The 12,981-nt window shown below is 40.6% G+C and overlaps 2 protein-coding genes across 2 annotated transcripts in view; one reads left to right on the top strand and one right to left on the bottom strand.

The window, feature by feature from the left end:
• The first annotated feature begins 5,129 nt into the window (after positions 1-5,129).
• The window catches only part of nt5dc1 (5'-nucleotidase domain containing 1), a 96,410-nt gene continuing 88,558 nt past the window's right edge, over positions 5,130-12,981 (top strand). The window contains exons 1-5 of the mRNA XM_069725600.1: positions 5,130-5,185; positions 5,285-5,356; positions 5,460-5,569; positions 5,671-5,750; positions 5,849-5,930. Coding sequence (XP_069581701.1) covers positions 5,145-5,185; positions 5,285-5,356; positions 5,460-5,569; positions 5,671-5,750; positions 5,849-5,930 — 385 coding nt within the window. The 5' untranslated portion in view covers positions 5,130-5,144. The remainder of the gene's footprint in view (positions 5,186-5,284; positions 5,357-5,459; positions 5,570-5,670; positions 5,751-5,848; positions 5,931-12,981) is intronic.
• On the bottom strand, positions 5,920-12,173 carry col10a1b (collagen, type X, alpha 1b). Its single transcript, XM_069725599.1, has 3 exons — positions 12,069-12,173; positions 11,462-11,594; positions 5,920-8,470 (listed from the first exon to the last, which is right to left on the bottom strand). The coding sequence occupies exons 2-3, from the start codon at positions 11,577-11,579 to the stop codon at positions 6,615-6,617; spliced, it is 1,974 nt and encodes a 657-aa protein (XP_069581700.1). The 5' UTR covers positions 11,580-11,594; positions 12,069-12,173; the 3' UTR covers positions 5,920-6,614.

Below are 12,981 nucleotides of genomic sequence, written 5' to 3'. Positions count from 1 at the left end.
AACGCTCTCCCAGTCGTCTTTACTTATTAAAGGCCTTCAGCGCCAAACACCTACACCGACTCCTCGCCGTCTCCCGCTAACCACCGATCTTATTTCTCGCTGCATTGCCACCCTTCGCTCTAACCACTTTTCCGCCCACCTGGCGCGCACTCTGGAATCCATGTTTCTACTTGCTTTCTTCGGTTTCTTGCGATGCTCAGAATTCGCTTCTTCTTCAGCCAAGTTTAACCCTAGTCTCCACCCTTGCGTATCAGACCTTTATCCCATCTCCGAAGATTGCTTAGGCTATTCGCTCAAACGGAGCAAAACAAACCAGGTCAGCAACCCAGTTCCCATATTTTACTTTAAACTAAATTCATATCTGAGCCCCTACGAACCCCTCATACAATATCTTCAGCTCAGGAAAACGCAGCAAACTTCTTCCCATGAACCGCTGTTCATCACCGAAACAGGCCAAGTTGCCAATCGATCCTGGTTCCTTTTACACTTCAGAGCAGTTCTAATCACCTCGGGGATTAATCCTGACTCCTTCTCCGGCCACTCCTTCTCGCATAGGGGCAGCCACCACTGCGTCAAGCAGAGGAGTCCCAGACCACCTCATCAAGGTCATGGGCCGCTGGTCTTCCCAAGCCTACCAACTTTACACCCACCACAGCTTCGACGACCTGCGCAAAGGGCAGGCAGCCTTGCTTTCTTAGGATGGCTTCTTTTGGGGATCTGCAAGGCCCGGGAGCTGCAGTGGATCCTCGACTAAGCCTTCCCCAAACTGCAAAACTCTCACCCTGGCTTAATCTCCCCTAATCAATGAAGGTTCGCCCCCAGCCGAGGCAGGGTCCTAGCTAGTGAATTGGAGATAAAGTTTTAGCTGAATTTCAGGAGCAGGACCACACCTCAACCACTCCCCCACTTCCGGCCACACTCCTATAAATATCCATCCACTCTAAACCTCGGCCTGTTCACGTTTTCTGCATCCCACCCTCCCTCCCTCTTGTTAAACCGTTTCACTTATGGTTATCATGTTTCATAGCCTTTTTCCTTCTGTCCCACATGGAGATCTCGGGGATCTGCAAGGCCCGTGAGCCGCAGTGGATCCTCGACTAAGCCTTCCCCAAACCGCGAAACTCTCACCCTGGCTTAATCTCCCCCAATCAATGAAGGTTCGCCCCCCCAGCCGAAGCGGGGTCCTAGCTAGTGAATTGTATATCACTTTTTGTGTGCAATGTAAAAAAAAAATTGCATAAGCTTCTAAAAAAAACAACAACAACAATGTCGTCACAAATTCAAGTCTGAATCTGTGAAAAGGTTTTGCAACTGTAAACATATTTTTTACATGTGCACAGAGATATAACTTACACAATGTGCTAAAAGTCTTTGTTACAATAGACAGTCTCAAAGATGGACACACGCATTTCTCTACTTTTTTGTGTGACTCTGAAGTTACGGACACAGATTTCTCACCTTCCTGTGCGACACTGAAGTTACAGCTACAAGCTACAAAATACAGTACGAATTCTGACCCTGTTTTTGCACCTGAGCTGACCAGCCAATCATCACGTTGCCTGCTGACTAACCAATCAAAAGGCAAATGGATTCTGGTGAGTTTTTGGCCATTATAGACACTGCACTAGGCAAGTTCTGCCTGTTGCTGCAATACGTCAGTGTGTCCGCCATATTTGTCTGGGAAAAATAGGCCTGTAATCAAACACAGGCCACAAGTAGACGGTGGAGCTGCCTTTTTTCTCCATAAAAACAACATAACAATCTATTTCAATGTGTTGTATTTATATTTCAGGATTCGGTATCCATGTAAAATTAAAAATGAAAGTTTTCTCTCCAATTACTTGAGTGTTGAGTTAGACTATCATCTCAACTAAACGCTCAAGAGAGGAGTGTTTAACAGTGTTAGGTTTGCATGAACTGAATTACTTGCATGGTGGAAAAGATTCATCGTCATAAGGAATCGTTAAAATTTACATATGTAAAAAACCTTGGTTAATACTTGAAATGTGAAAACAAAAATGTATATTGTGGCGCTTTAGGTCAGAATACAGCTTATTTACTTTAAAATACTGCAATTTTTTAAAATAATGTCTATTAAAGTTCTAAGAATTGACCACAATTGAGAAAAATGGAACAAAATGGTACAAATAAAATAGTCACGACACTGGCAGTCAGTCTGCTTTCTATATATTTATAGCAGTGAAAGGATTCAGATATACTCCCAAGATGTACAGATAAAGACAATAAAAGATAAATCAAGATACAACTTTATGGATTACCTTTTAAAGAAATTCAGTTGTTACAACAGTATAAATGTTTAAAAGACGATAAAATATAGTCAAATTATAATACCGTATTAAATGTATGGAATATAAGTGTAATATTATATTCAATGTTTCCACTTAAAGTCAAATGTCAAATTTCCTGAAGTCAAAAGTCAAATTTAATGACCTATAATGAACAGTAAAACAGTCCACTTTTGTGCTAATCAGACAAAATCCAGCCACATTATTTTATTCCCAGCAGTTTGCCAGTTTACAGATTTTCAGTACAAAATTATGTTTTTTTTACTTCTAAAACAGTAAATTGAGCAAAATATTTCCGTTTAAATGCATGGGAACATAATGACTGAATGACCACGGGCTGCACCGGCTAAAGATTCTACTCCACTGGGCTGCAGCAGAGCATTGATGTGGGCAGCATGCTTCCTTGTGTTGGCGTTTAATATATATAGTAGTTCGTTACTCACTTTCCATGTGGCTTTTCTGTCGTCTACTCACCCAATCTTTGAAATCATCGAATTGTAGCCAAAGTCCTAGAAATGTTTATTTTTCTGCATGTTTACTGTTGTTAGCAGCTCCAGGAAAAAACACATCTTGATGAAAGTAATAGTTAACAAGCGGGAAGGGGATGAAACCATTTGAAAAACAAGTTAAATAACACTATATATACAAATATAAAATACTTCATATTGATAAATGGCAACTAAAACTTAAACAAACAACAAACAAACAAACAAACAAAAGTCCATGGTATTCAAGGACTTGGCTCAAAAAGTGATCAAATTCCCTCACATTCCATGTCTGGAAGAGATGTTCTATTATTCCAGGAATTCCAGGACCAGTGGAAACCCTGTAAATTGTGAAATGTAGCAATACAACAATATACAGTGTAGTACAACAGTTTAGCATATTAATAGCCTATAAAAATATTAAGGTCAAATATGAGTATATAATTATACTAAAGGATATACTAATAGGGTAATAGTTTTAAAGTTTTTGTGGTATATATACTGGTATAATAATATAGTAAACAATAAAATAATCATAATAAATAAAGTAGTGACTAATGTAAAGATAGAAGAAGTATAATAATATAATAAAATATAATAACATATATAGATTTACACAAATAATAAATACAAATTTACTAATGTAGTATATTTTGTGCGGTCCTACTCCCTATATTGCAAGAGCTCATTGCGCCATATGATAGTTATATGATGTCAGAACAGAGACAGTTTATAAACTTCTGAAATCCCTACCTAATGCAATGATTGAATTAAAGAGGAACTCCGTGTGATTCTGGCTAAATTGATATATGCCGCTGAAATTGTAGCAGTCCCAGAATCATCATCACCATAAGGGTGTGAATACTGATGATGAAGCTGATGACAAAAGTCGTAACTGGACTTTTTTCATAAATATCCATGAGATTAGACACAACAGCACAGGGTGACAGGTTCAGGGCGGTTACAAATAGACGGCTCCAGTGGCAAAAGTTTTCTTCCATGGACTTACATGTGCACAGTGCAGTTTAGTCAGAGAGACTCAGGGCAATGACACAAAGCCTACTGGCTGCAATGTCCCTGTTTGATTAAGACATTTCATTCCAGTTTCAAGAAATGAATTATCTACATTAAGGGCAACTAAGAACAAAGTTAGAACATAACTGGGAAGGCTTGAATCTATGAACACAGCTCATGCATATCATTTCGACACCTGTATGGCACTGAAAAACAATGAACGTAAAATAATTAAAGCAGAATCAAAAATGAAATTATGGTGTCATGAATGTATGAACTCACATGAACAAAAGCTACACAATATTTAAAAACTTGCATAAAAATAGTTTTTAAAGGTCAATTGGAAAAATTTAAAAAAAAATAGTTCGCACAGACTATTTAGTAAGTGCCCTTGAAATAAAAAGTAGGAAGTCTAACAGAGATTGGTAAATGTAAATATCAGATACACATTAAGTTCAAAGTTTTACTGTCATTTTACCCAAATAGAAATCAAGCATCTTTTTCAGCTCTTCATTTATGAGGTGCTTCACCCTCTGATCCCATAGAAGACAATAATAATAATAATAATAATAATAATAATAATATAAAATAATAGACCATGTTCTTTGCCCTCTGCTTTCGGTCTTTCACTTTCCTCATCACTTTCGCCAAGGCTTCACTGAGTCTGGCTTTTAGACCACTGGGAGATGCAAGCAATGCATAGGAGTGGGCCGAGTAGAAAGAAGGAGAAAAATGTTCTGAGTAACATTTTTACCACATCACATCTTTGATTCCTAAACATTCAGGAAGAACCAAAACATTTACAGAAAAGAATGACATTGATTCTCAGCTAATTCCTTAAAGCCAAATAATGTACCTACTATTTGCAGATGAGTAAGGAAACTAAAGACAGTTTAGCCCAGACTCTGACACGTCTGGTCAGACTGTGAGGATTAAAGTCCTCTGGCTTGAAGTGCTCAAAATTCAAATCACGTTTGAGTTTTCAGATTTGACTGGATATGTGTGGACTTTTTTTTTCTCACATGCACTCCATCGTAGGGTAAACACTTACCATGCATGAACGTTTATTCTCACTTGGACAGTGGTGTGCTGGGGACCTTTAGATATCAAAGATAAGCTGTGAAAGATCGCCGAGAAGTCAGATGAGAATTGACCATTTTTTTTCAACTAACTGTATGTTTTGGCCAGGGATGTGATACACGGCAACATTGGACAAGTGTTTTTTCTCAACACAATAGCTGCAAATGTTCCAGTATATGATCAGTACTAGTAGCATCCTAAAGAATAACCTCCTTCTTTTCTTTCTTTTGCTCTTTGCAAAAATATCATCTGGTGGTTTATGGTTGAGTGGAAACCTACAAAAACTGGCAAACCTTTACAGTGAGAATAAAACATGTTTTTCAAAAACATTATTTTTAGGCCCAGAAAGGAAATGTTAACTGTTAAAACTATTTTTATAACACTGATGTTTCTGTCTAGTTTTAAAGGGCTAGTGGTGGATCTGGAGGACGGGAACCTTGTGAAGCTAGCTGAAGATGGAACTGTCTTGCGGTATGCTCTTGCTGCAGCAAATGTATTGAGTTAGTTTCATTCTGTTCCCAGCCCTTTCAATTGTAATAATGGATTTCTTCAATTTTATATCTTGCTTGATTAGAGCAACGCATGGAACCAATAACCTCAGCACAGAAGAAATCATCAAACATTATGGTCCAAAAAGGGAGTGGAAACACTTCAACAGCCTCAACACGTCCTTCACAAGATCTGGTGCAATGTTTACATTCATCTGTATTTCCGAATAACTGTTTTCACCTTTACCTTTAATGACATTTAATTGATTTATTGATATTTTCTTTTGGTCTTTTCAGCAAAATACTATTTCTATGACAACTACTTTGATCTGCCTGGGGCTCTGCTCTGTGGAAGAGTCGTGGACATGTTGCACAAGGTGATATTTAAGGAGATACATTGTAGTTTGACATTAATGGCTGCCATTTTCATGGGTGAAACACATACTGAAACATGTCTTAATGTTTTTTTGAACAGCGAGGAAATGAGGTGAATTCTAACTTTTGGAAAGATATGTTGGCTGCCATCGACCACAATTACAACACATCTGCATTCAAAGGTATGGATTTTATTCCAAAACAGCACACATTTTAGTTTATTGCTTAATAAGTGAAAACACAGAGGATATTGTTCCCTTTTCAAAGTAGAACTTTAATTTTTTTGTTTGGTCAGTAAGTGGTACATAACTTAACACATCCAATGGTACATAGTTGTTTTGAAACAAAGTTTGAATCTCGTATTGTATGTAGTTTTGCTGGTCACAGTGCTTGTGAGAATGTGCTGTTTTCTAATAACATATAGTACAACAGTTTTCTGTGTCTTTTGTGTGTATATTACAGGAAAATTCTTAAACAACAGACAATAATAAAAACAAACACAGATAAAAGACGTGCTGTAAATGTTACAGGCAGTTGTAGAGCACCACTTAAGATATCTTCCAGTATTGTTTCATGTTTCTTAGAATTGAAAAGGCACACGCAAGGTTAACTGGAGAAATGGATCACATTGAGCCAAAAGATTTTAGTCAGAATTATTATCTTTCAGTCAAATAATTTGTTGAGTAATTCAGTAATTTTTTTACTTGAGGACCTTTAAAGAAAAATATGGTTGTGTATTGACGATTTGATTGAGGCATTTAGACTTGAAAAACTAGCAACCTCAATTTTTAATTTTGTAATTGGATCTATTCCTCTGACTACTTTAATGTATTGTTAGGTTTTGAGGTTTATTTGGATTTGTGAAATCACGTTGAGGCAATCAAGAACCCAGAGAAAGAGCAGTGAACATTATCTGCAGCAAATATACCATTACTCTCCTCATCAGGGACTTGGATATAGACTCTATCACCTGCATGCAGCATAAGAACAGTACTGCCTGACATCTGATCCAGGAAGCCCTTGTTGTACTCATCATAGGTAAAGAGAATTGGCTCCTCATTTTTGTAGAGAGCCACCAATGCATTGGCGCCATTGACATGCACATGATAGCTAAAATAGTAGAGGCCTGGGATCTGACAGGTAAACACACCACTATGGGCGTCATAATGGTGCTCCCCATTGTAAAGAACCTGGTTGAACTGAATAGGGGTTGCAGCTGGAGGGTAGGCCCGGGTCAGCACAGCACTAAAAGCAGACATAGGAGCCTTCATCATTTCATGAGGCATCACAACCTCGTGAGACTTGATTGGCATGCTCTTCTCATGATGGTAGACCACCTCTCCTGGTGGACCAGGTACACCGGCAGGCCCAGCAGGGCCTGGGAGACCATCTTGACCTCTGGCACCTGGAATTCCAGGTGGACCTTGAGGACCAGAATGACCCTTAGCTGTCAGGCCAGCTGGGCCAGGTGGGCCTGGAAGACCTGGATGGCCCTTGAGTCCAGTTGGACCGGATGGACCAGAGGGCCCAACAGATCCCATGGGTCCTGGCCTTCCACTCTCACCACTTTTACCTGGAGCTCCTGGGGAGCCTGTGTGTCCTTTTAATCCTGGTGCACCATTTGAACCTGGGAGTCCTGGGGCACCACCATGGCCTTGTGAACCCTTTGAACCCTGAGCACCATTATGACCTGGAATTCCTGAAGGACCTACTGCACCAGGGCTACCTGGCTTTCCAGTGAACCCCTGAGCTCCCTGCTCACCTTTGGTTCCTCTTGGGCCTGGTGCACCTACCATCCCAATGTCGCCTTTGGGTCCAGCCGGGCCTCCCTCACCCTGGAATCCTCTTGCACCCTGTGGACCAGCTGGGCCAATAGGACCAGGACCACCTGACTGACCAGTGTATCCAGTTGGGCCTGGCTCTCCTTTCTGACCAGTGGTTCCTGAAGTACCGGGAGCTCCTCTGCTACCTGGTATTCCAGGTTCACCTGTTTTGCCAACACCTGGCATGCCAGGGGATCCTGGCTGACCGGCAGGACCCTGTGGACCTTTTGACCCCATAGGCCCCGGCATTCCTGGAGTACCATTCTGGCCTGGTTTTCCTGATGCCCCTGTGCCTGGAGCCCCAGTGTGACCTTTTGGCCCTTGCATACCCATTGGCCCAGAAGCTCCGTCTCTTCCTGGCATGCCGGATTTGCCGGGTTCTCCTGGATAGCCGGAGGCACCAGGTTTGCCAACTCCAGGTTTGCCAGGCATACCAGATGGGCCCATTGGTCCAACTGCTCCTGGTGGTCCTTGAACCCCAGGAACTCCGATGCCTCTCTCTCCTTTGAGGCCAGGAATACCAGGAACACCTGGATGTCCCTTTAAACCAGGCTCTCCTCTTTGCCCCACTGCACCAGGGAATCCACTTGGTCCTGGTTTTCCAACAGAAGACAGTCCAGCGGGTCCAGGGATTCCAGGTGTACCAGGTGCACCTCTGTGACCCATTGGTCCAGTTGCGCCATTTGCACCTTTCTCACCTGGAATGCCAGGGCTTCCTGATTTTCCATGGGCACCTGGGCTGCCAGGTTTACCTGCATGAGAGTAGCCGGGGGGTCCCGGAGGTCCCGCTGGGCCTTGTGGCCCAGTATGTCCGATTCCACTTTTTCCTGGAGCTCCAGGGGGTCCCATTGGTCCTGGCTCACCTGGGGAACCTGGCTCACCTGGTGTCCCTGCAACAGCTGGCAAATAAAAAAAATACAGATACACATGATGGGATTATTCAGCTAATATAATGCACACATTATAGTGGTACTTACTTCAGTTTGATGTTAATGATTGAATCTACTGAAATGTCAGTTTGTTGTACTTAATCAAAAGCTGAAATGTTTAAAGGCTGCATCCTTAGTTCTTCCCAAGGAACTAACAAACTGAAATCGAATTTATATTTTCAAAAAGTAGCACAATTTTTTAAAGAATTTTGTGCCTTTTCAGTATATTATGTAAGTTCCTCGGTCCTTGAAGTACAAGGTTTGGTATTCTACTCCAAAAGATTTTTCCTTCCCTCTGTTGGAGGTTTTTCTCCCTTAAAGAGGAGTTTTCCCCTCCTAGCTTATATGGGAATTGTAGATTTTTGGGGGGTTTCTCTGTATAATGCTGTAAAGTTCTGCTGTAAGGATTTTAATGTGTTAAGTGCCATGGAATGACCTGTGTTGTGATTTGGTGCTATATAAAGAAAATTTAATTGAAGACCACAACCTGACTTAAAACACTGCTCCCTACGATTGTGGGTTGGGTTGTTGGTAGTACTCCTTTTCTTAAAGGATAGTCTTTGCAGCACCACTGATCAGAGGCGGTGTTCTCACCAAGCTTATGTCTGCTGGCGAGGGACCCAGGAAACTAGTTCCTGTCCACACTATACCGCACTCTTAATAATTTCCTGCACTACCCGTGGCAATGAATGCATGGTTCGTGGTCTCCAAGTTGTCAACATCACCTTGATGCATTTCCTACAACATAGCATAGACTTTATGGAATAGGTCAAATGCATGTGTATGAACTAAACTAGTATTTGAGGTCAGATTGTTGATTTACTGGAAGTTATTGCTCACCATTCAAGTCAACACGACGATAACTATATCCTATGAAACCAATATGGAAATGTAGATATAGTTTCCGCTATTGCATATATTTGACAGTAGAGAGATGACAGCGAATGAGGGATCAAAGAAATGGGAATGACATGGAACAAAGTTTAACCGGTGTAACCTTTACACCAACATGGCATCCAGTTGCTCTACGTCTTATATTGTTTTTAGGATTTTATTTGTGAGTGATGGCTCCCAAATTTAAATGTTAATACTGCTATTTAATGTATTGTTGTCATTAGTATCTAGATAGCCTAAAGCTAATTTTTATAGTTTAGCAGAAATGTGACTTTAAATGCATCTTAAATGTTTTTCTTCAGGCTAAAAATGAAACCTTAGAAAATAATTTTCTAATCATACCTATAAATTGGTAGCTGTATAAAGAATAGTATGAGCCATTTAGGTACATGGGCTCATCGGAAATGCATTATGATTTTAGAAGTATCATAATTTATGGACTGTGGTCAAAGCGTGTCAACCACTATCACACTGCATTCTAGTATACACAATAATTCTGGATGCATGCATTGACAAAATAAAAGTCCAACAGTGCGGCCTCTCTTTTGAAATGGTGTTTAGAGAGAAAAATGCTCTGACAGGGCTGTCATTTTCCAGCCACAACTGGGCTGTGCCTGAAACCCCACAGAGGATATTTGTGCCAGAACTGGATCTTTTTGGCAGCCAGGAACACCACAAACGGAAGGTGATAATACTGCCCTCGGTAGCTGACCCAGGATATGAACTGCTTGCTGCCTGTAAACACTAAACAGTATTACGCTTAGACTCAGTGTCGTACCTATATCCCTGTTCAATTTTGGTTGCTTCAGTCTTCACTTTCTTAGAATCTTCTGTGATTTTGCTGTTACTCATTGTGTTTTATATTGGAAAAACTAGCTCCACCATCTGTGCTGCAGAGTAAAACGCCAGTAAATTTGCTGTGGTTTTTTTTGTTAGTTTTACTGTTTGAACTTGTGAGCGTGTTTGTCGTGTGATTTAATACCACAAGGCATTTTGTTAGGGCGTGCCTGCAACATCGAAACAGCATCAGTTTCAAAGATTTGTAAAAAATTTTGCTCTCATTGTCAACTTGGCATTCTGTTTTTATGTCAAGGCAGAGTCAAACCACATCAAAACGTCTTCAAAAACAAAACATCAGAACATTTTCTAATGTTGAGCGCAAAGTTTTTATCAAAATACAGTTACATCATACTGGCAGGTACATCATGGCTGCTGCTATGTTTTTTTTTTTTTTTTTTATAATGGTGGCAGCTTCTTTCTTCAACTTTTCTTTATCCAGAGCACAAGTGCTCTTTTAGAACTTTACCCTTTCTCCCAGTTATCTATATTAATACACATACACAGCAGTTAAATGGACCTGCTCTTTGTCCCTTAATGAAGGTGGGTATAGCTTTGCGACTCTCATTTAGTGATGTGAATGAGCAAACAGTTTTCCAAATGTGTGTGTGAGGGGATCTTACCAAAAGGTAAAAGTAAAGGGATTCAGATAAAGATGAGTATTGAAAGATTATGGTATTGAAAACGGCTGCTTTGTTTGCAGAGTTAATTGATTTTTAGGTGGTTAAAGTTACAGTCTTGATTTGACAGCTCAACTGGCAGCCATGTTGCAGTGCAGTGACTTCTAAATCTTGTTTTTAGTTACTTTCAGTCAAATTAAAGAAAAATGTAGGCTTTCTTTTACTTTAAATTGGGAGGTGTTTTGTGTCTCTATTTGACAGCTGTCGTGGAGATATGCAACTTAGCATTCCCAGGTAAAAAAACAACAACACACGCAGCAAGTCCCAAAACACCACAAACTGTCCTGTTGCACTATTTAGCAGTTGTAATTTTTGAACAAAAACCTGAATGATAACAGGAGCTAATGCAGTCCGAGACAGTTGTACAGTGGATAATGCAACAAAGGGCTTGGCTAGAGTTGGATTATTATACTAAATAAAAGTAGATGTTTTTTCCAATTCTTCTTTTTGCTTTCCATTGGAATTTGTTTACAGCACCCTCTCCCCAAGGCTCTTATTATACTGTCATTATTGTTATTAAAAAAAGTTTTTATAACAAGACATAGCTCACCATGACTCTTGACAGGGTAAGGACTCTTGCTCACTTTTGGCACATGGTAGTACCTCTCAGGGGTCGCATTTGCCAAAGCAAGGAGAATGAGGATAAGGCTTGTTACCCTCAGGTCCATCTTGTGAAGCTAAACCTGCAAAGACAAAAATAATCCATTTATGAGATTTTTAAGACAATCGGCAATCAAAGACCATACAAGAAAATCTCATAGAAGCACTCCCCAAGCGTTGAGCAGTCGTAATGGTCGAGATAGCTGATTTCTTAACAAACCAAGTAATGCTCATGAGTCCTTAAGGGAGCAGCTTTGGTAAAAAAAAAGTAAGCACAACACCATTGCCTGTTTTTTTTTTATGTGTAAATGTTGCCTTTTTTGTCCAGAATTCTCACACGATGAAAACTGCCAAGCTACCTAAAAATCTGTTGTTTAAATCTACATTCACAGGCACAATTTTATCTCCCACTGTAAACTCAGCAATAGCCCATGGCCCATTACACTTGTAATACCAGAAAACATTACACTACCACCGACCATCCCCTCAGTCAGAGCTAGGCTGCAGCTGGGTATCGACCCATGCACTAACTAGAAATCAGACAGGGACCACCTTACCAGGTAGGTTCGCGCTCCAAAGAATCAATCGGAGGAGGGGTCGGGAGGCTGCTGTTCTTGTGCCGTGCTCGTATATCCTTACTTATGGAGTCTGTCTGTCTGAGCGTAAGCTGCTGCCTCCCAGAGCACTGGGCTCAGCGTATTTATACCGAGACGGTCTCCTGCATCGTGGAGGATCTACCTCGCATGGAGGGCCCCTCCCTGCTCTGATGTCATCTTTAATAACGGGTGCCATGTCCTCAGAAAGCCTGTCACTTCAGGGTGACGGTCCTTCCGCCCTTCTCTGTCTCCTCTCTCCCCATCTGGTTCTCTCTGTTTGTGTGGAGCAGCAGTGAGGGGAGTCCTGTAAGACTCCCGTAGGATTACTTTTTTTTATCGTTAGTTTGTTAAGTTGACTCATTGGGGTGATCTGTGGTTAAATGTGTGGCAGTCAGTTGTGGACATCTTAAACATGCTTTATTAACTCACACATTTGACTGCATGTGCCTTTTTGACAGATAACTGATCATTAAATTGCCCACCTTAGTCTAAAAATGTCAAGTTATTGACTAAGTGGCTTGTGACAGCATGTTTTTCTGGAAAAGTAAAGACTGTGCAGGTCTGACAATATTTTCCTGGAGTCTAAAGACTGTAGCAGTGAGGCTGTGGCAGACTTCATGTACCAGAATAGTATTTTCAGTCAATTTTTGTTTAATCTGAAATTGCACCCAATCTTTTAATGGATGCTGGAAAGTTTTTATTTTCTTCTGTAATTTCTCGGTTTGAAAACTAGCTGGCAGTGTACACTCATTTAGATGTTATCTAAACTTGGAGACCCTTAATTTGTGTTCAGGTTTAGTAAGGTCTGTTATAATGCTGGCAGGTTTATGTCTGTATACTGCCTTGTGATTTTTGTAAACTCTTGTGTGGTTTG

Source organism: Brachyistius frenatus, unplaced genomic scaffold (assembly GCF_029030835.1).
Source record: "Brachyistius frenatus isolate BFR_SWC_R1_liver_20210118 unplaced genomic scaffold, ASM2903083v1 Contig_432, whole genome shotgun sequence".
NCBI classification, from domain to species: Eukaryota; Metazoa; Chordata; class Actinopteri; family Embiotocidae; genus Brachyistius; species Brachyistius frenatus.
The sequence above is the reverse complement of the archived record's forward strand: the minus strand, read 5'-3'. Positions and strand labels throughout refer to the sequence as shown.

What these genes read in the sequence shown, in the direction of transcription:
- col10a1b (XM_069725599.1), bottom strand. Translation starts at nt 11,579, where the DNA reads ATGGACCTGAGGGTAACAAGCCTTATCCTCATTCTCCTTGCTTTGGCA. An exon ending in TTACCCTGTCAAGAGTCATG is followed by an intron (nt 8,471 to 11,461) that starts GTGAGCTATGTC and finishes TTTATTTGCCAG; the next exon opens with CTGTTGCAGGGACACCAGGT.